Source organism: Acanthisitta chloris, unplaced genomic scaffold, assembly GCF_000695815.1.
Source record: "Acanthisitta chloris isolate BGI_N310 unplaced genomic scaffold, ASM69581v1 scaffold375, whole genome shotgun sequence".
In the NCBI taxonomy this organism is placed as follows: domain Eukaryota; kingdom Metazoa; phylum Chordata; class Aves; order Passeriformes; family Acanthisittidae; genus Acanthisitta; species Acanthisitta chloris.
Genome location: NW_008672965.1, coordinates 222,427 through 234,551, shown reverse-complemented (window position 1 = coordinate 234,551; position 12,125 = coordinate 222,427). Strand labels below are relative to the sequence as shown.

Genomic DNA, 12,125 nt, shown 5'->3' with positions numbered 1-12,125 from the left:
GTACCTTGCTCTGGGCACATACTGCCACTCACTGTGTTCCATTGTCCCCTCGATAAAAAGGAAGGATTAATTATATTGATACCACGTTGTAAAGCACTGAATCCTACATTAAATGCTACTACCAGAGAAGCCTTATTGTCATTTATTAGTCAGGATCCTTATTTTATTTCTAGTTCTCAACAATTTCCTCTGAGTCCTCTGACTATTACTTTCCAGTTCCTGCTCCTTGACTTATCGAAAGCTGAGTATAAAGACTTAGAGGAAAACTTTCACTTTGTATGTATGTTCCAAAAGACAAAACAGATGCTGCTTTCTAAAATGAAAGCTCTGATGTGTCTCAAGCTGGGTGGTTTTAAAATAGGAGTCTCCTAAATGCTGTCAGATCACTGCTCGGCATTTTGGAAATGGCAGGAGGAGGGAGGAAGAACTGTGAAAGTCATAAAGACAAATGTTGCCTTTGATTGGGCATTGGCACAGATTAGTTTTATATCATTTATATTAGTTTTATATAATTTAAAATGATATAAAAATATTTACTAATCATCTTAGAGTTATTCTGATAGATTTAATTCTTTTTCTGGTTTTGTTGGGTGCATTGATCGACACATGTAGCACTGTGTCTAGCTCAGTGAAATTGAGGAGGTTTGTTGGATGGTTTTGGTTGGGTTTTTTTTAATAACAACTAAGAAAATTAAAAAAAACCCCTCTCTCTACTGAAGCATGCACAAGTGTGTATCCTCTGTTCTTTTAAACATTTAGACAGACTTCAGCATGTGCTGTGTGATCCCTGTAGTTGTGTCAGGACAGAAGTCACGAGTCTGTAAAAGTCCATGCAGGTCGGATCCCTTGAAGGGTCTTTATTAACAGATGGTTTTTAAGTTGCCCTTGGAGAAGGTGGAAGATGATGCTAAAATAATTCTCTGCTGCTCAAATCTTTTTCCTCCTTGATTGGTTAGTGAACAACCCTCCCCAGCCTTTAAGCTCATGCTCTGCTCAGTGTCCTGTTCCTCAGAATGAAGGCGAGTGTGTGACTGGGGTTAATTAGGCTACGTGAAGCTTTGGGTAAATGTTGAAATATAGAAGTATAGAGTTAACATCTATCACCTCACAGTAAAACTGGATCAACAAAGAAGTCGTGGTGTTTATCTTCTGGAAGCTTAGCAGTAGTGCTTGTGCAGTAGTGCGTGACTGTGTGAGAGCAGTGAGGACTGGTTTAATTGGAAGTTTTGAGCTGAATTCTTTCCTCAAAACAAACAAAACTAGAGTTTCCCAGTCACCTCCCACAGCACGAATTGATAGCCAGCTGTATTGTATTTAGCAAAAACACAGTCACCTTGCATTGTTCAGAGTGTACAACACTGTAGGACCTGCTCAGGTTTTGCAGGACTCAGGTGATGTCACTGTCTTTACTTTTAGTGCAGCAATAGTAGGAAGAAATTTCTTTTTAGAAAATCAGCAGCGATGCCAAGTTTCTGCAGCGTAATGCTCTGCAATGCTGTTGTTCTTAAGCTCTTGCCTTGTAGCCCAGCAGCAACACCACATACCCATTTTTCCTTTAGACAGAGAGCTGGAACTGCTCCTTTACAGTCAACACCATCTTTTATGCTGAACCTACAGAAAGGAGAGGCCATTGCTTCACTGAGGGCATAAGGCTCTCCTGAGGATAGAGGTGATGATGTGAGTGTCAGACTTGCCACAGCTTGTTTTAATTACTGTTGCAGTGAGCTGATTTGGGCAATGCTTTTCCCACCTGGAAGATGATAAATATCTTGAACTTATCTTGCACATGTACAAGACTCAAAGTTTCTGAATTGTCCTTAACAGCTAACTCAGTAATTTGTTAATCCATCTGTAGAACATGAAGAACTCTAATACTGAACAGTTTTGGAAATACTAGGAAAATAGCTCCTAGGTAAGAATAATATTTAGTTGTTGAAATGTTAAATATTAATTTTGACCATTAAAAAACTGCCACACAATTCTGGCAGAGCAGGAAAAATCCTTCTTTTGTTTTTTGCTGTAAATGAAATGCTAACTGGATGTGATACAACGGCATTGTAAAATATGTGGTGGAATATATTTACAGAGCCTGTTTTGATCTGATTTCAACATCTGCATCCATGAGCTTGTGTGTACTGGCACTTATACCTCCAGATACATTTACCACACAAGTGGTTCAGATCCATTTCTTACATACCTCATGCATGGAGGTTACTCTGTTGGCTCAGTCTTCTTAGCATGCCTTTAAGGCACAGCAGCCTTTGCAAGTGCACACTCATTGCAACGGAGAGACATCTCATCCTTGTGCACTGCTGCCTGAGCATAGGGCTGGAGCTGCATAGGAGGATGTGACCAGATGAACTGTCATATTGCTCCCATTGTTGTATTGATGGGCAAGAAGAAATTGTAGCAATTGGAAGGGCATCTGTGCTGGAGCCATTCTGCTGCTGGTTTGATGATCCTTGTTATGCCATCCTTGAAGTTAAGCAAGGTTTGAGGCATTGCAAGTTGAGGATTATAACAGAAACTGTGGGAAATAAAAAGCTTCCTTGGGAATGTCAAACATTTAGATAAAATAAAAGGACACCATGAATATTGTATTCTGTGCTGGAATTGTCGCAGATATAATTGAGTAAACTTCTTTATTGTCTTTCCTCTATGGATTTCCCTGGTCTGTGCATTTTCCCCCATTTTCTCTTGCAGACACTTCCTCTAGTTAGCATTGCTCTCTTTGCACTGTTTCTTCTCTGTAGGAGTTATTGTCCTTTTTGCTCTCTTTGCACTGTTTCTTCTCTGACTGTAGGAGTTATTGTCCTTCCAGGTCTTGCTCTATGAAAGAGCTGACTTGTATCATTCCTCACTTCATTGACTTGCTTATCTTTTATTATGTGTTACTTAGAGATACCTATTATCTTTGGATTACACTCTCTAATTTTCCCCATCTGTTACTATTTAACTCCCTAATTGTGTTACTTAATTCGGTAAAACATTGTAGGATAGAGTTTATGTGTAACATGTTGTACAAATTAAAACTAATTCTAATGAGACAAATTGCAGTGACCAGATTGTGTTAAGTATGTGACCTTTAGTGGAATAGTTCAGTCTGGTTTTAGTCCAGTTGTAAAGAAAAGTTGAGTTATAGAATAGCTACTAAACTTTAAAAGTGTACAAAACTTCAGGAACATTTTATTTTGTTTTATTTTGATCAGTGCATAAATTTGAAGTGTTTTAAACCCTGAAATCCTATTTGGTAAAAGAACATAAACATGCTACCAACATGGATGAATTAATTCTGATTTCTGTCAGCTGCACATTCCATAGCCAGAGTGAAGCTTGTGAGCACAGTGCTGCTTTCTTAGCATTGGTGGCAGCTGGCACTTTCTTAAAATCAGCATTCACACCTTTCATTAGTTTTATTTTGAAAATCAAGCAAACAACATTAATTTTCCAGTATTATTGTGTCAGGAAGGGATGATAGGAAATAATCTGTTGTTTTGCACCCTCAAGTCCCATATACAGCTGAATCAATCAGTGTTTGTTCTTAGTTTTGTATCAGCTGCTACAGAGTTGTGTATGAGCTTCTCTTTCTTGTTCCAAGAAGCATTTGGATGGTGGATAAGCTAAAAGGTAGTTGAAGGAATCAGGTTAGTTATTCTGTATTTTCCCTTCATTTTAGTTAAACCATTGGTTCCTTGTGTTAATGGTTAACTCTGTAGGTTTGCAGTTTTATTATGGAATCTACACACAATGACATCCTGGGAAAGATATGTTTGGCTGTGGAACATTCGTTCTTAGTAACTAGTTCTTTGAACTGTTGTATTAAACTCTTTAGACATTAAATAAGAGGTCTTTATTGGATAACACTGCATGGTGATCTCTTGGTTAGCCCATTTGAGCAGGAGAAATAGGTAAATACTAGTGTTCTACCACAATAAATACTTCTTAATCAAGCTGGATTTCAGGCTGATTTAAAAATAGTCTTTTTAAATTTTGGAATCTGTACGGCAAAAAAAAATCTGGAAAATAATTGGTAAATGCTCAAAGTGAGGCTTTTTTTGTTTGTTTTTGAAGAGGCAGTCAGCCTGAGCATAATGCTATCTTCTGATTTTTTGGTTTTCATATTATAGATCTTATTTTCAGTACTACTGTAACTTAGCAAGTTGTATTATAGTAGCTCTAGATCTGTAGTTCAAATGAAGACTTTAATTTTATGAATGTTCATAGGGTCTGTGTTCCAATTAACTGATTTATGCTCTGTCACTGGCAAAATAGTAAAAAAAAAGTCTTAATGTATTTTATTGCTCTATTAGATAGTTGAATTTTCACTTAGAATGCAATAGGCAGTGTTAAAGGAGGAAGCTAAAACCAGCATTACAGCAAAGGCTGCAGAGGCACTTAGGAAAAGTCAGCACTTTTGGGTGGTGGTTTTTTTTTTTTTCTTTCCAATCCTTTTATCAGTAGGGCTCTTGCAATTCACATTTGAAGATCAGGAAAACAATATTAGACTTTCACGGGCAGTTAATCTGTGTCCAAAGCATTTTAGCTAAATTAAAATAAAAACTAAAAAATGTATCGACTTGTGCCAACTCTTGTTTGAGTCTGGGTTAGACTAATGTGTGGTCTGCAGTGCTGTGAGGGCATGTGAGCCACAGCTGCAGGATTTTGTTAGCTCCTGTGTCTCTGATCTACACAAACTTGAAGTCCAAGTTCTTTAATGTCTCTGTGGCTCTGTTTCCCCATCTCAGAAATGAGAATGCTGTTTCCTTTGGGGGTTCACCGCATGCTGCTGGCTCTGGAAGCTGTTGGATGGATGTATCTAGTATTGTTGCCTGCTGTGCTGTTCACGTAGTTGGTTCCTCTGTGATCCTTGTGGAGGAAGGTACTGCTGACAGACTAGCATGTTTTGGTGTGTCCTTAGGCCTAGTGCTTTTGGTCAGCTCTAACAGTGCCTGTTAGAGTGAGGATTTTGGGGAGTCTATTCTTCTTTACTGTTGGAATTTTTCAGATTTCCTCCATAGGATATATCATGCACCCATGCACTGAACTTGTCTTCCATTACAGAAATAAGTGGGTTGAAAGTTCTGTCTAAAAATAAGAAATGTATTAGTAATCGTCATTTATTTTTGTTCAGATTTGTGGCTTCTTTTGTCTTGAATACTGCAATATTTTCCTGGGTGTTTTAGGATTTGGTTGTGCCTCACATTATTTTATCTGGTTTTCTGCAGTTGCTATTAATAACTAATATATATTTTGCATACTGTCAGTGACAGCTTCCCATTATGTCTATTATGAGAAGCAGGGAATGAAGAGCTGGGACTTAAACTTGCTTGTTATGACCTTCTGCTCCCTCAGAGCACATTTTGTGAAAGGCACAGGCTTTAGCCTGGTTGGGGTTTGCTTGCTTATGAAAGATGCTCAACAAAAGTTTGGCACAGTGTCAGGATGCAGAGAGAAACACTTTTCCTGACCGTCTCAAACCCGGGATGATTATAATTGTGAGAAGACAGTTACAGAAAATGAAACATGCACTGGTGAATTTTCCTCATGCTGTGTCACTAACACCATGCAGCCTGTCAGTTCCTCGGCCTGCTAGAGAGATTTATGAAATCAGTCCACAATCCAGGAGACTGGGAGAGGCAGTACTGGTAGCTGGAGGAGAGTGCCTAACAGAAAATAAAAATAATACAATTTACAAGGTTTTCGTAGAAAATGTTTGAACTTCCTACAGTCAGGTTTTGCCTGGCTGCAGGTTAAGAGTTGAGCACAAAGGCAAAGCAGAAAGCAAAAATATGAATTAGCCCTTTTAGAACACACAAATGTTAGAAAAATTGCTTGAAAACCTAATTTATTTTTAAACATGATTTGAAACAGTGCACAATAAAATGCCAGACAAATGCAACTTGAGGTGGATTTAGGGTGGGTTTATTTGACCACACAATTCTACTCTTTCAAGTCCTTTTTGTTCTGCTTTGCATGTGTTTTCCTTTCAGATTTTACTAATTTTTGCCTTCCTAAGCCATTTTTTGCCTTCCACGTTTTGCCTTCCTAAGCCATTTTTACCACTGGCTGCAGCTCTGCTGTCTCTCACTGTCACACCGAAGTGACTCCCTGTCATGAAACAATCTTCAGAGTGAGTCTTCCTTCTTCTGGCTCTGAAATACCCTTTATTTCTCTGCTCTCCGTCCGGGTTGCCTGATCATTTGTCTGGGTTGAAGGTCTGTTTTAAAAGAACTAATATTTTATTGCTGTAAAATAAAGGGAAGGTGAAGGAAGGGTCAGAGTGTGGATCAGTGTTAAACAAATTGTGAAGGTCACAAAGAATTTTAATCTGACTTGAAAAAGAGACTTGTATCCAGCAGCACATTTTTGTTTGTGATAGTCTGAATGGACAATTGTGGCTACTTTGAGAATTTGGTGTAGACTGCATGACTGGTATAAATTGAATTAGTCCCATGACAAGGACATAGTCCCCTTTTTTTCTTATCTGCCTGATGGAAAGCAGAAGAAAGCCCTGTGTGACATGGCTTGACCCACAGTGTCAATGTGGGCTTTTGTGACAGGCTCTGATTTCTGGCCTCTCATTTGATAAAGCCAATTTGGTGGAGGCTAGAAAGGAGCTTGCTGCAACACTAAATGTACTTACAGAAAAGAGTGTCTGGGGGTGAGTACAGATGCCTGCCATTCCCTCTGAACAGTCATTAGAAAGCCAGAGCTTCTTTCTGAAAATGGGGCAAAGCCTTGGGCTTGTGTAGCACAGGGGCACAGTCACCTCAAACAATATGTAACTCACTGTGCTGTGGTATCACCATTCTTTGTCCTTTTATCCAGCCATCTTTGTGCCTTCCATTTCCTCCATTTGTTTATTTCTTACAGTTTTCTTTCCCACTTGTCTGCCTTCCTTGCATCTTCTTACGCTTCTGTCCTGCCCCCACTTTGTACCCTAAACCTGTCTGGAATCTCTCCCTCTTCTCCCTGACAACAGGGCACCAGCAAAGAAATCAGGGTGAGTGCTGCTGTTCTTTTGCATGAAAACAGCCCAGCTTTCTGGTTTGGTGTCCATTTCCTTCCCATTCCTGATGCCCTCTTTCCTGCCTCCACCTGCACGGGAAGAGGTTGTGAACTTGGAAATATTTATAGAGCATCAAGGGAAAAAGCATCTGAATGCAGGTTGGGTAACAGGGCACTGTAACCTGCCCTGCTCCTTGCTCTACCTGTGCTCACAATGCAGATGTAATGATTTATATTGAAACATTTTGTAACATTTTAAATACTATACTTTTTGAATTGTATATTCTGTTGATTGGTTGGGGCTTTTTGTTCTTTGCTTTTAAACAAGGTTAAACATGCAGTTGTTCCCATTGATACACAGTGCAGTGGGGTTTGAATGTGGTAGGTTAAGATCTTTCACTGTAAATTTACAAAGCTCACAAGAGAATGATTGTCATGTTTTTCCTGAATATTAATTTCAAATAGGAGGCTGTAACTGAGCAGGGGTAGCCAAGTAGTTTTGCAGTCAGTAAACAAACAGGAGCATGCTGAGAAAATTACATTTACACTACAGGGTTGCAATTTCAAGGCATAAGATTTGGCTGCAGGTACTCTGACAGCTAATCATGGCGTTGTGCCAGTGTCATGACCACATTTGAGTGATGCTTTCTGGAAGTTCTGTCATTTGTATCATGAATTCTGGTGGGTTTTGTTGGAGAGTCTTTCCAGCTCATTCCACAGACCTCTAGAGGAGAGAAAGAAAATTGAAAACATCGTGTGGTGTTAACAAACCCAGGCACATCTACTTTTCCAAGCTCATGTATGCCCCATTATCTCATGCAGATTTGAGAAATGTGTTCTCTTTGTTAATGCAATGTGTTTTTTTCTCTTCCTTTATGCAGAGACCTGAGTGAAAACCAGATAAAAGGAATCCCTAGAAAGGCCTTTCGAGGAATCATTGATGTGAAGAATTTGTAAGTGACAACTTCATTAGTATTTGTGGTGAAAACCATTCTCCCTAGGTTGCATCTGGCTGTTACTGTGTGCTTGAGTACTGGGTGGTTAGCTCTATGCAACACCAAAGGGACCTGCAGACCCTGCAGGTATTTGTCAGGGTCCTCACAGGCTACTTTGGTGCACACACACGCACTGGGAACATACCTGAGGAAGCTTTAAACAAAGGAAAAAAGTGTACTTAAAGGCTTTTCCACTTCCTGCAGTATTGTCCTGAAGCAGGCTAAACATAGGAAAAGAACCAGGAGAGTTTGAGGATGAAATTGAAATGTTTCACTTCGATTAAATTTTCCATCCCACCACTTGTGTGAAAAGTAAATATGACAAAATGTGGCACATGCACACAGTGGTTGAGCACAAATATCAGAAAATGAAAAAATAATGTGAGCAGTTAACTGTGCTTTGACAGTCTGTATTGAAAATTAAAATAATTTGTAAAAGCCATCACAGAGAGAAAACAGGATTTCATTGTTTGTGCTGATGAAGCTAGTCTGTCCTAGCCATTTTCTGTAACAGTCTGAATTATATGTAAATAAAGACTTTCATCTCTGTATTTCCAGAGCTGTTAGAGGCTCTTACACATTACGTAACAGAAGGGCATTTTTGAGCACACCCAAACACTAACAAGGCACCCTTGCCATTGTTGGAGTCAACACAAGGTGAGCTGCAAAAAGGAAATAACAGCCACCAAGTTGGCAGATTCAGGATTTCCTAAGAAAACTTACAGCCACCCTCAGAACCATTTCAGAGCCATTAGAGTTAGCACTGTGTTACCACACCAGCAGCAAAGATCTGATCCCCCACTGTGTTAAATAGTGTAAGCGCAGCCCAAATGGTGTGGATTTTTTTTTATTATTTAGTAGAAGAATCAGCTAAAGGAGATCTCAAAAGAAGTCCTTTTCTACAGTCTCACAACATACCTATGCTCTGTTTTCATTTCTTGCCCCACTGAAAAGCTGCTTTAGCATCCAGACTGTTTTTTTCTATAGGCAGCATAAAAGCTGTTTAGGGCAGTCAGCATGAGTCAGAGCACAGCCACATCTGCATCTGAGGCCAAACGATTCCTGTGTTGCAGGGTATCACATCACTGGGGTTGTGCAAGGGAGTCAGTACTGCAACAGATCAAAGCAGGACATCCCCTAAACTGGAAAACACAGGCACAGGAGCACCACTGTGAGATGCTCCCTGCTCCTGCACTGTGCAGATTCCTTTGGAGACTTTGGGATATACAGAACATGAATGCTTCTAGATGTTGTATAACACTTACAGTGGTTTCTGCAGGCATTCAGTACACTAAGCTTGTGTTTCTTCAGTGGTTTGTCACTTACTTTGTGCATATTCAACAGTGATTACAGCTTTTCCTGTAGGAAGCCTTTTTTAAAAAAATTTCATCCTGAGAAAACATGTCTGGAGGAGCCAGTTAACCTTATCCAAGCCTGTACTCTAATGTTCCCCTTCAGTGGAGGAACATCAGAGGACCTGTGTGAGCAGGTGTAGTTTTTAAGACACAGGAAAATGCAGAAAAATATAGTTTATATTAGAAAGAGGTCTGGGTTTTAGACAGAAGCTTGGCTTTTCTGTCATGTTAGCATGAGCTTTACCTACATTGTGTCATCTAGAGGAACAATAGATGGTGTTTTGTTTCAGAAAGTCAAGCTTTCTGTAATTCACTGTTAGTTGTCTGATTTCATTTAAAATAGCAAAGTTTGCATTCAGAGTTGAGTTCACCTCTGGCAAGCTGTCACAACAATCACAGGTGTTTTGATTTATGCACCCACACTCAGTGCAGAAGGATCCAGGGTTTCTCCTTTACACAAACTGATGCCAAGGGATGAATGGCTGGAGTGCTTACAGGAGCTCTATAAATGTTGAGTTTTAAAGCTTTAACAAAAAATTGTGACTGTCAAGTTAGGCAGTATCTATTATTTTACTGTAAAAGACACAGTATCAGAAATACTTCCCTGTAGCTACTGTTTTTTGTCTTTCATGAGTACTGAAGTTATCACAGAATCATAAAATAATTCTGGTTCATAGTGACCTCTGGAGGTCAGTTAGTCCTGCCTCTGGCTCAGCAGGAGCACAAAGCTTCATAGTCTAACAGATTGCTGATGTGAGCCGTGAGTACTGATTGTTTAGATAAATAGCAGGAGAAACAGACATTTCACTCATATCTGTAGACATTCTTTCTTGATAAGGAATGGATGAATCCTGTACCCAGGGTGGTTCATTAGAGCAGATGACTGTTCCTTCCAGGCACAGACTAGTGGCCTACGAGTTGCTGAGAAAAACATGACAAAATCTTGAGCCAACTTGCTGCTGGAAATGCATTAAAATTTCTACAGCAATAACTGTAAGGGTGTGAAGCAAGTTGAACCAAGTTAATATTTAAAGCTCTTAAAGCTTTAAGCAGTAAGCTTAGACATGCCAATTCCCATTCTCAGTCTGGATTTGGCAGCCAAGTTGCTCCCTTCTGAGTCCCAGCAATGACCATGCCAGTGAGCACAAGTGTTCAGGCACCTAAGGAGGGGAATGAGCCTTTGCCTGTCAGTGCCATTCAGCTGTTCCAACACCTGCACTGCTCATCTCCTGGTGCCTCTGACACGTATGCGCTAACAGGGGAGCAGCAGGGTTGGTCGTTTCTATGGTTATGGCTTTGCAGATTTATTGTACTGTCTCGGAGTTTTTTCACATTATAAAGCTTGTTTGTGAGGCTCCTAGAGACTTCTAGACATCAGAAATAAAGCTACATATTATCTCATGGTCCCCAACCCTTTCCAATTTATATTTAAAATTCACATAGGGAAAGGCTGCCATGGAGTGGGCTCAGTTTTCATGGCTTGACATTTAACACGGCCTCAAATTCTTTCAGGGTCTACAAAAAGTGTCCCAATGTCACTGCAAAAATAATAACCCTGTAGATACTATAATAGGGACGCAGCAAGTGCTAGACCACATGAAAGTCTCCAGATTAATGCTGTCTTTAACAGCAGCTTGGAAAGCTTCCCTCAGGAAAAAATGCAGAGTTGATGCAATAGACTAAGCCAGGGCATGAATTCCTTTTGGATAGGAGCTCTGAAATACGCAGCCTGAGGGCTCAATATAAATTACAGTGGGTGCCATTTGGAAACCCTGTGAGAACTACCCTGTCTCAGCATGGCCGTAGCAGTAAGTGACACAAAGTGGCAGACTGTGTCCAGCTGGAGCACACTGGTGTCAAAGAATCTTTTTTCCTGAATTTAAGGGCAGAAGTGCTGCTGCAAGTGCGAAGCGATGAGAGTCTTGGGTGAAGTGCCCTGAGCACAAGGGCTGCAGAACTAGCTTGGTACCCATATGATTTTGGTCATTGAAAAAAATAAATGTGAAGATGATAATGGAAAAAAAAAGTGTTGTAAAAGCAGTGTTTCAAGATATTTTTCATTGTGTCTTTTTCTTTAAATGGTAAAAGCTTTCTATCTTCTGTCATTCCCTTAGCAGAGCAGTGAGCCTCTCACATAAGGGCTGTGCTAAAGAAGAGTTTTTAAATGTCAGGGAGGCCAGTGTTTTTGTACAAGACAAAGCCAAAGCAGAGGCTGAAGGTTTTCAAACTCCCTAGTGGGAGAAATTTTGTGGTGTAAATTATTTTCATATGAAGTGTTTTCTGCTGTTTCACTGCAAAGTCAAGGGAAGAATCTGCACACAAAGAATAAGTTAGTAAGTCTATTTCTAACTAAAATATGGAAGTAATTATACAGCTTTTAGAAAGTTTCATGAGCACATAATGTCCACTACCAGGAGTGAATTTATATGGGCAAAAATATAGGCAAAAACTGACACTTTGAACATGTTGTAGAGTAGATGCATGAATGCTGAGAGGTCCTAAGAGCGGAACAAGCAAGGGCAAGAGAGGGCCAGCCTGCAGTGCACACCTGTATTCAATTTCTGTTACTTATTACGTAGAGAACAGGAAATGTTTCTTGCAGGAATCTAGCCTCAAGTAAGCACATTTATTTCAAGAATTAAAGTATATGGGTTTGGGTCTCATTGAGCTTTGAGCTAACTCAGCGCTGTCAGCCATGGCCTTCCATCATAAAAATATATAGAGCGGCTTCTTGGATTTCTGCACGTTTGCCCTGCCTGTATCACAT

At 39.9% G+C, this 12,125-nt stretch overlaps 1 protein-coding gene across 1 annotated transcript in view; it reads left to right on the top strand.

Moving 5' to 3' along the window:
- Nucleotides 1-7,889: 7,889 nt before the first annotated feature.
- SLIT3 (slit homolog 3 (Drosophila)) overlaps nt 7,890-12,125 on the top strand; it is a gene marked incomplete at both ends in the record, with an annotated part of 216,259 nt that continues 212,023 nt past the window's right edge. Inside the window, one exon of the mRNA XM_009074707.1 lies at nt 7,890-7,961. Within this exon, the coding sequence (XP_009072955.1) occupies nt 7,890-7,961 (72 nt within the window). The remainder of the gene's footprint in view (nt 7,962-12,125) is intronic.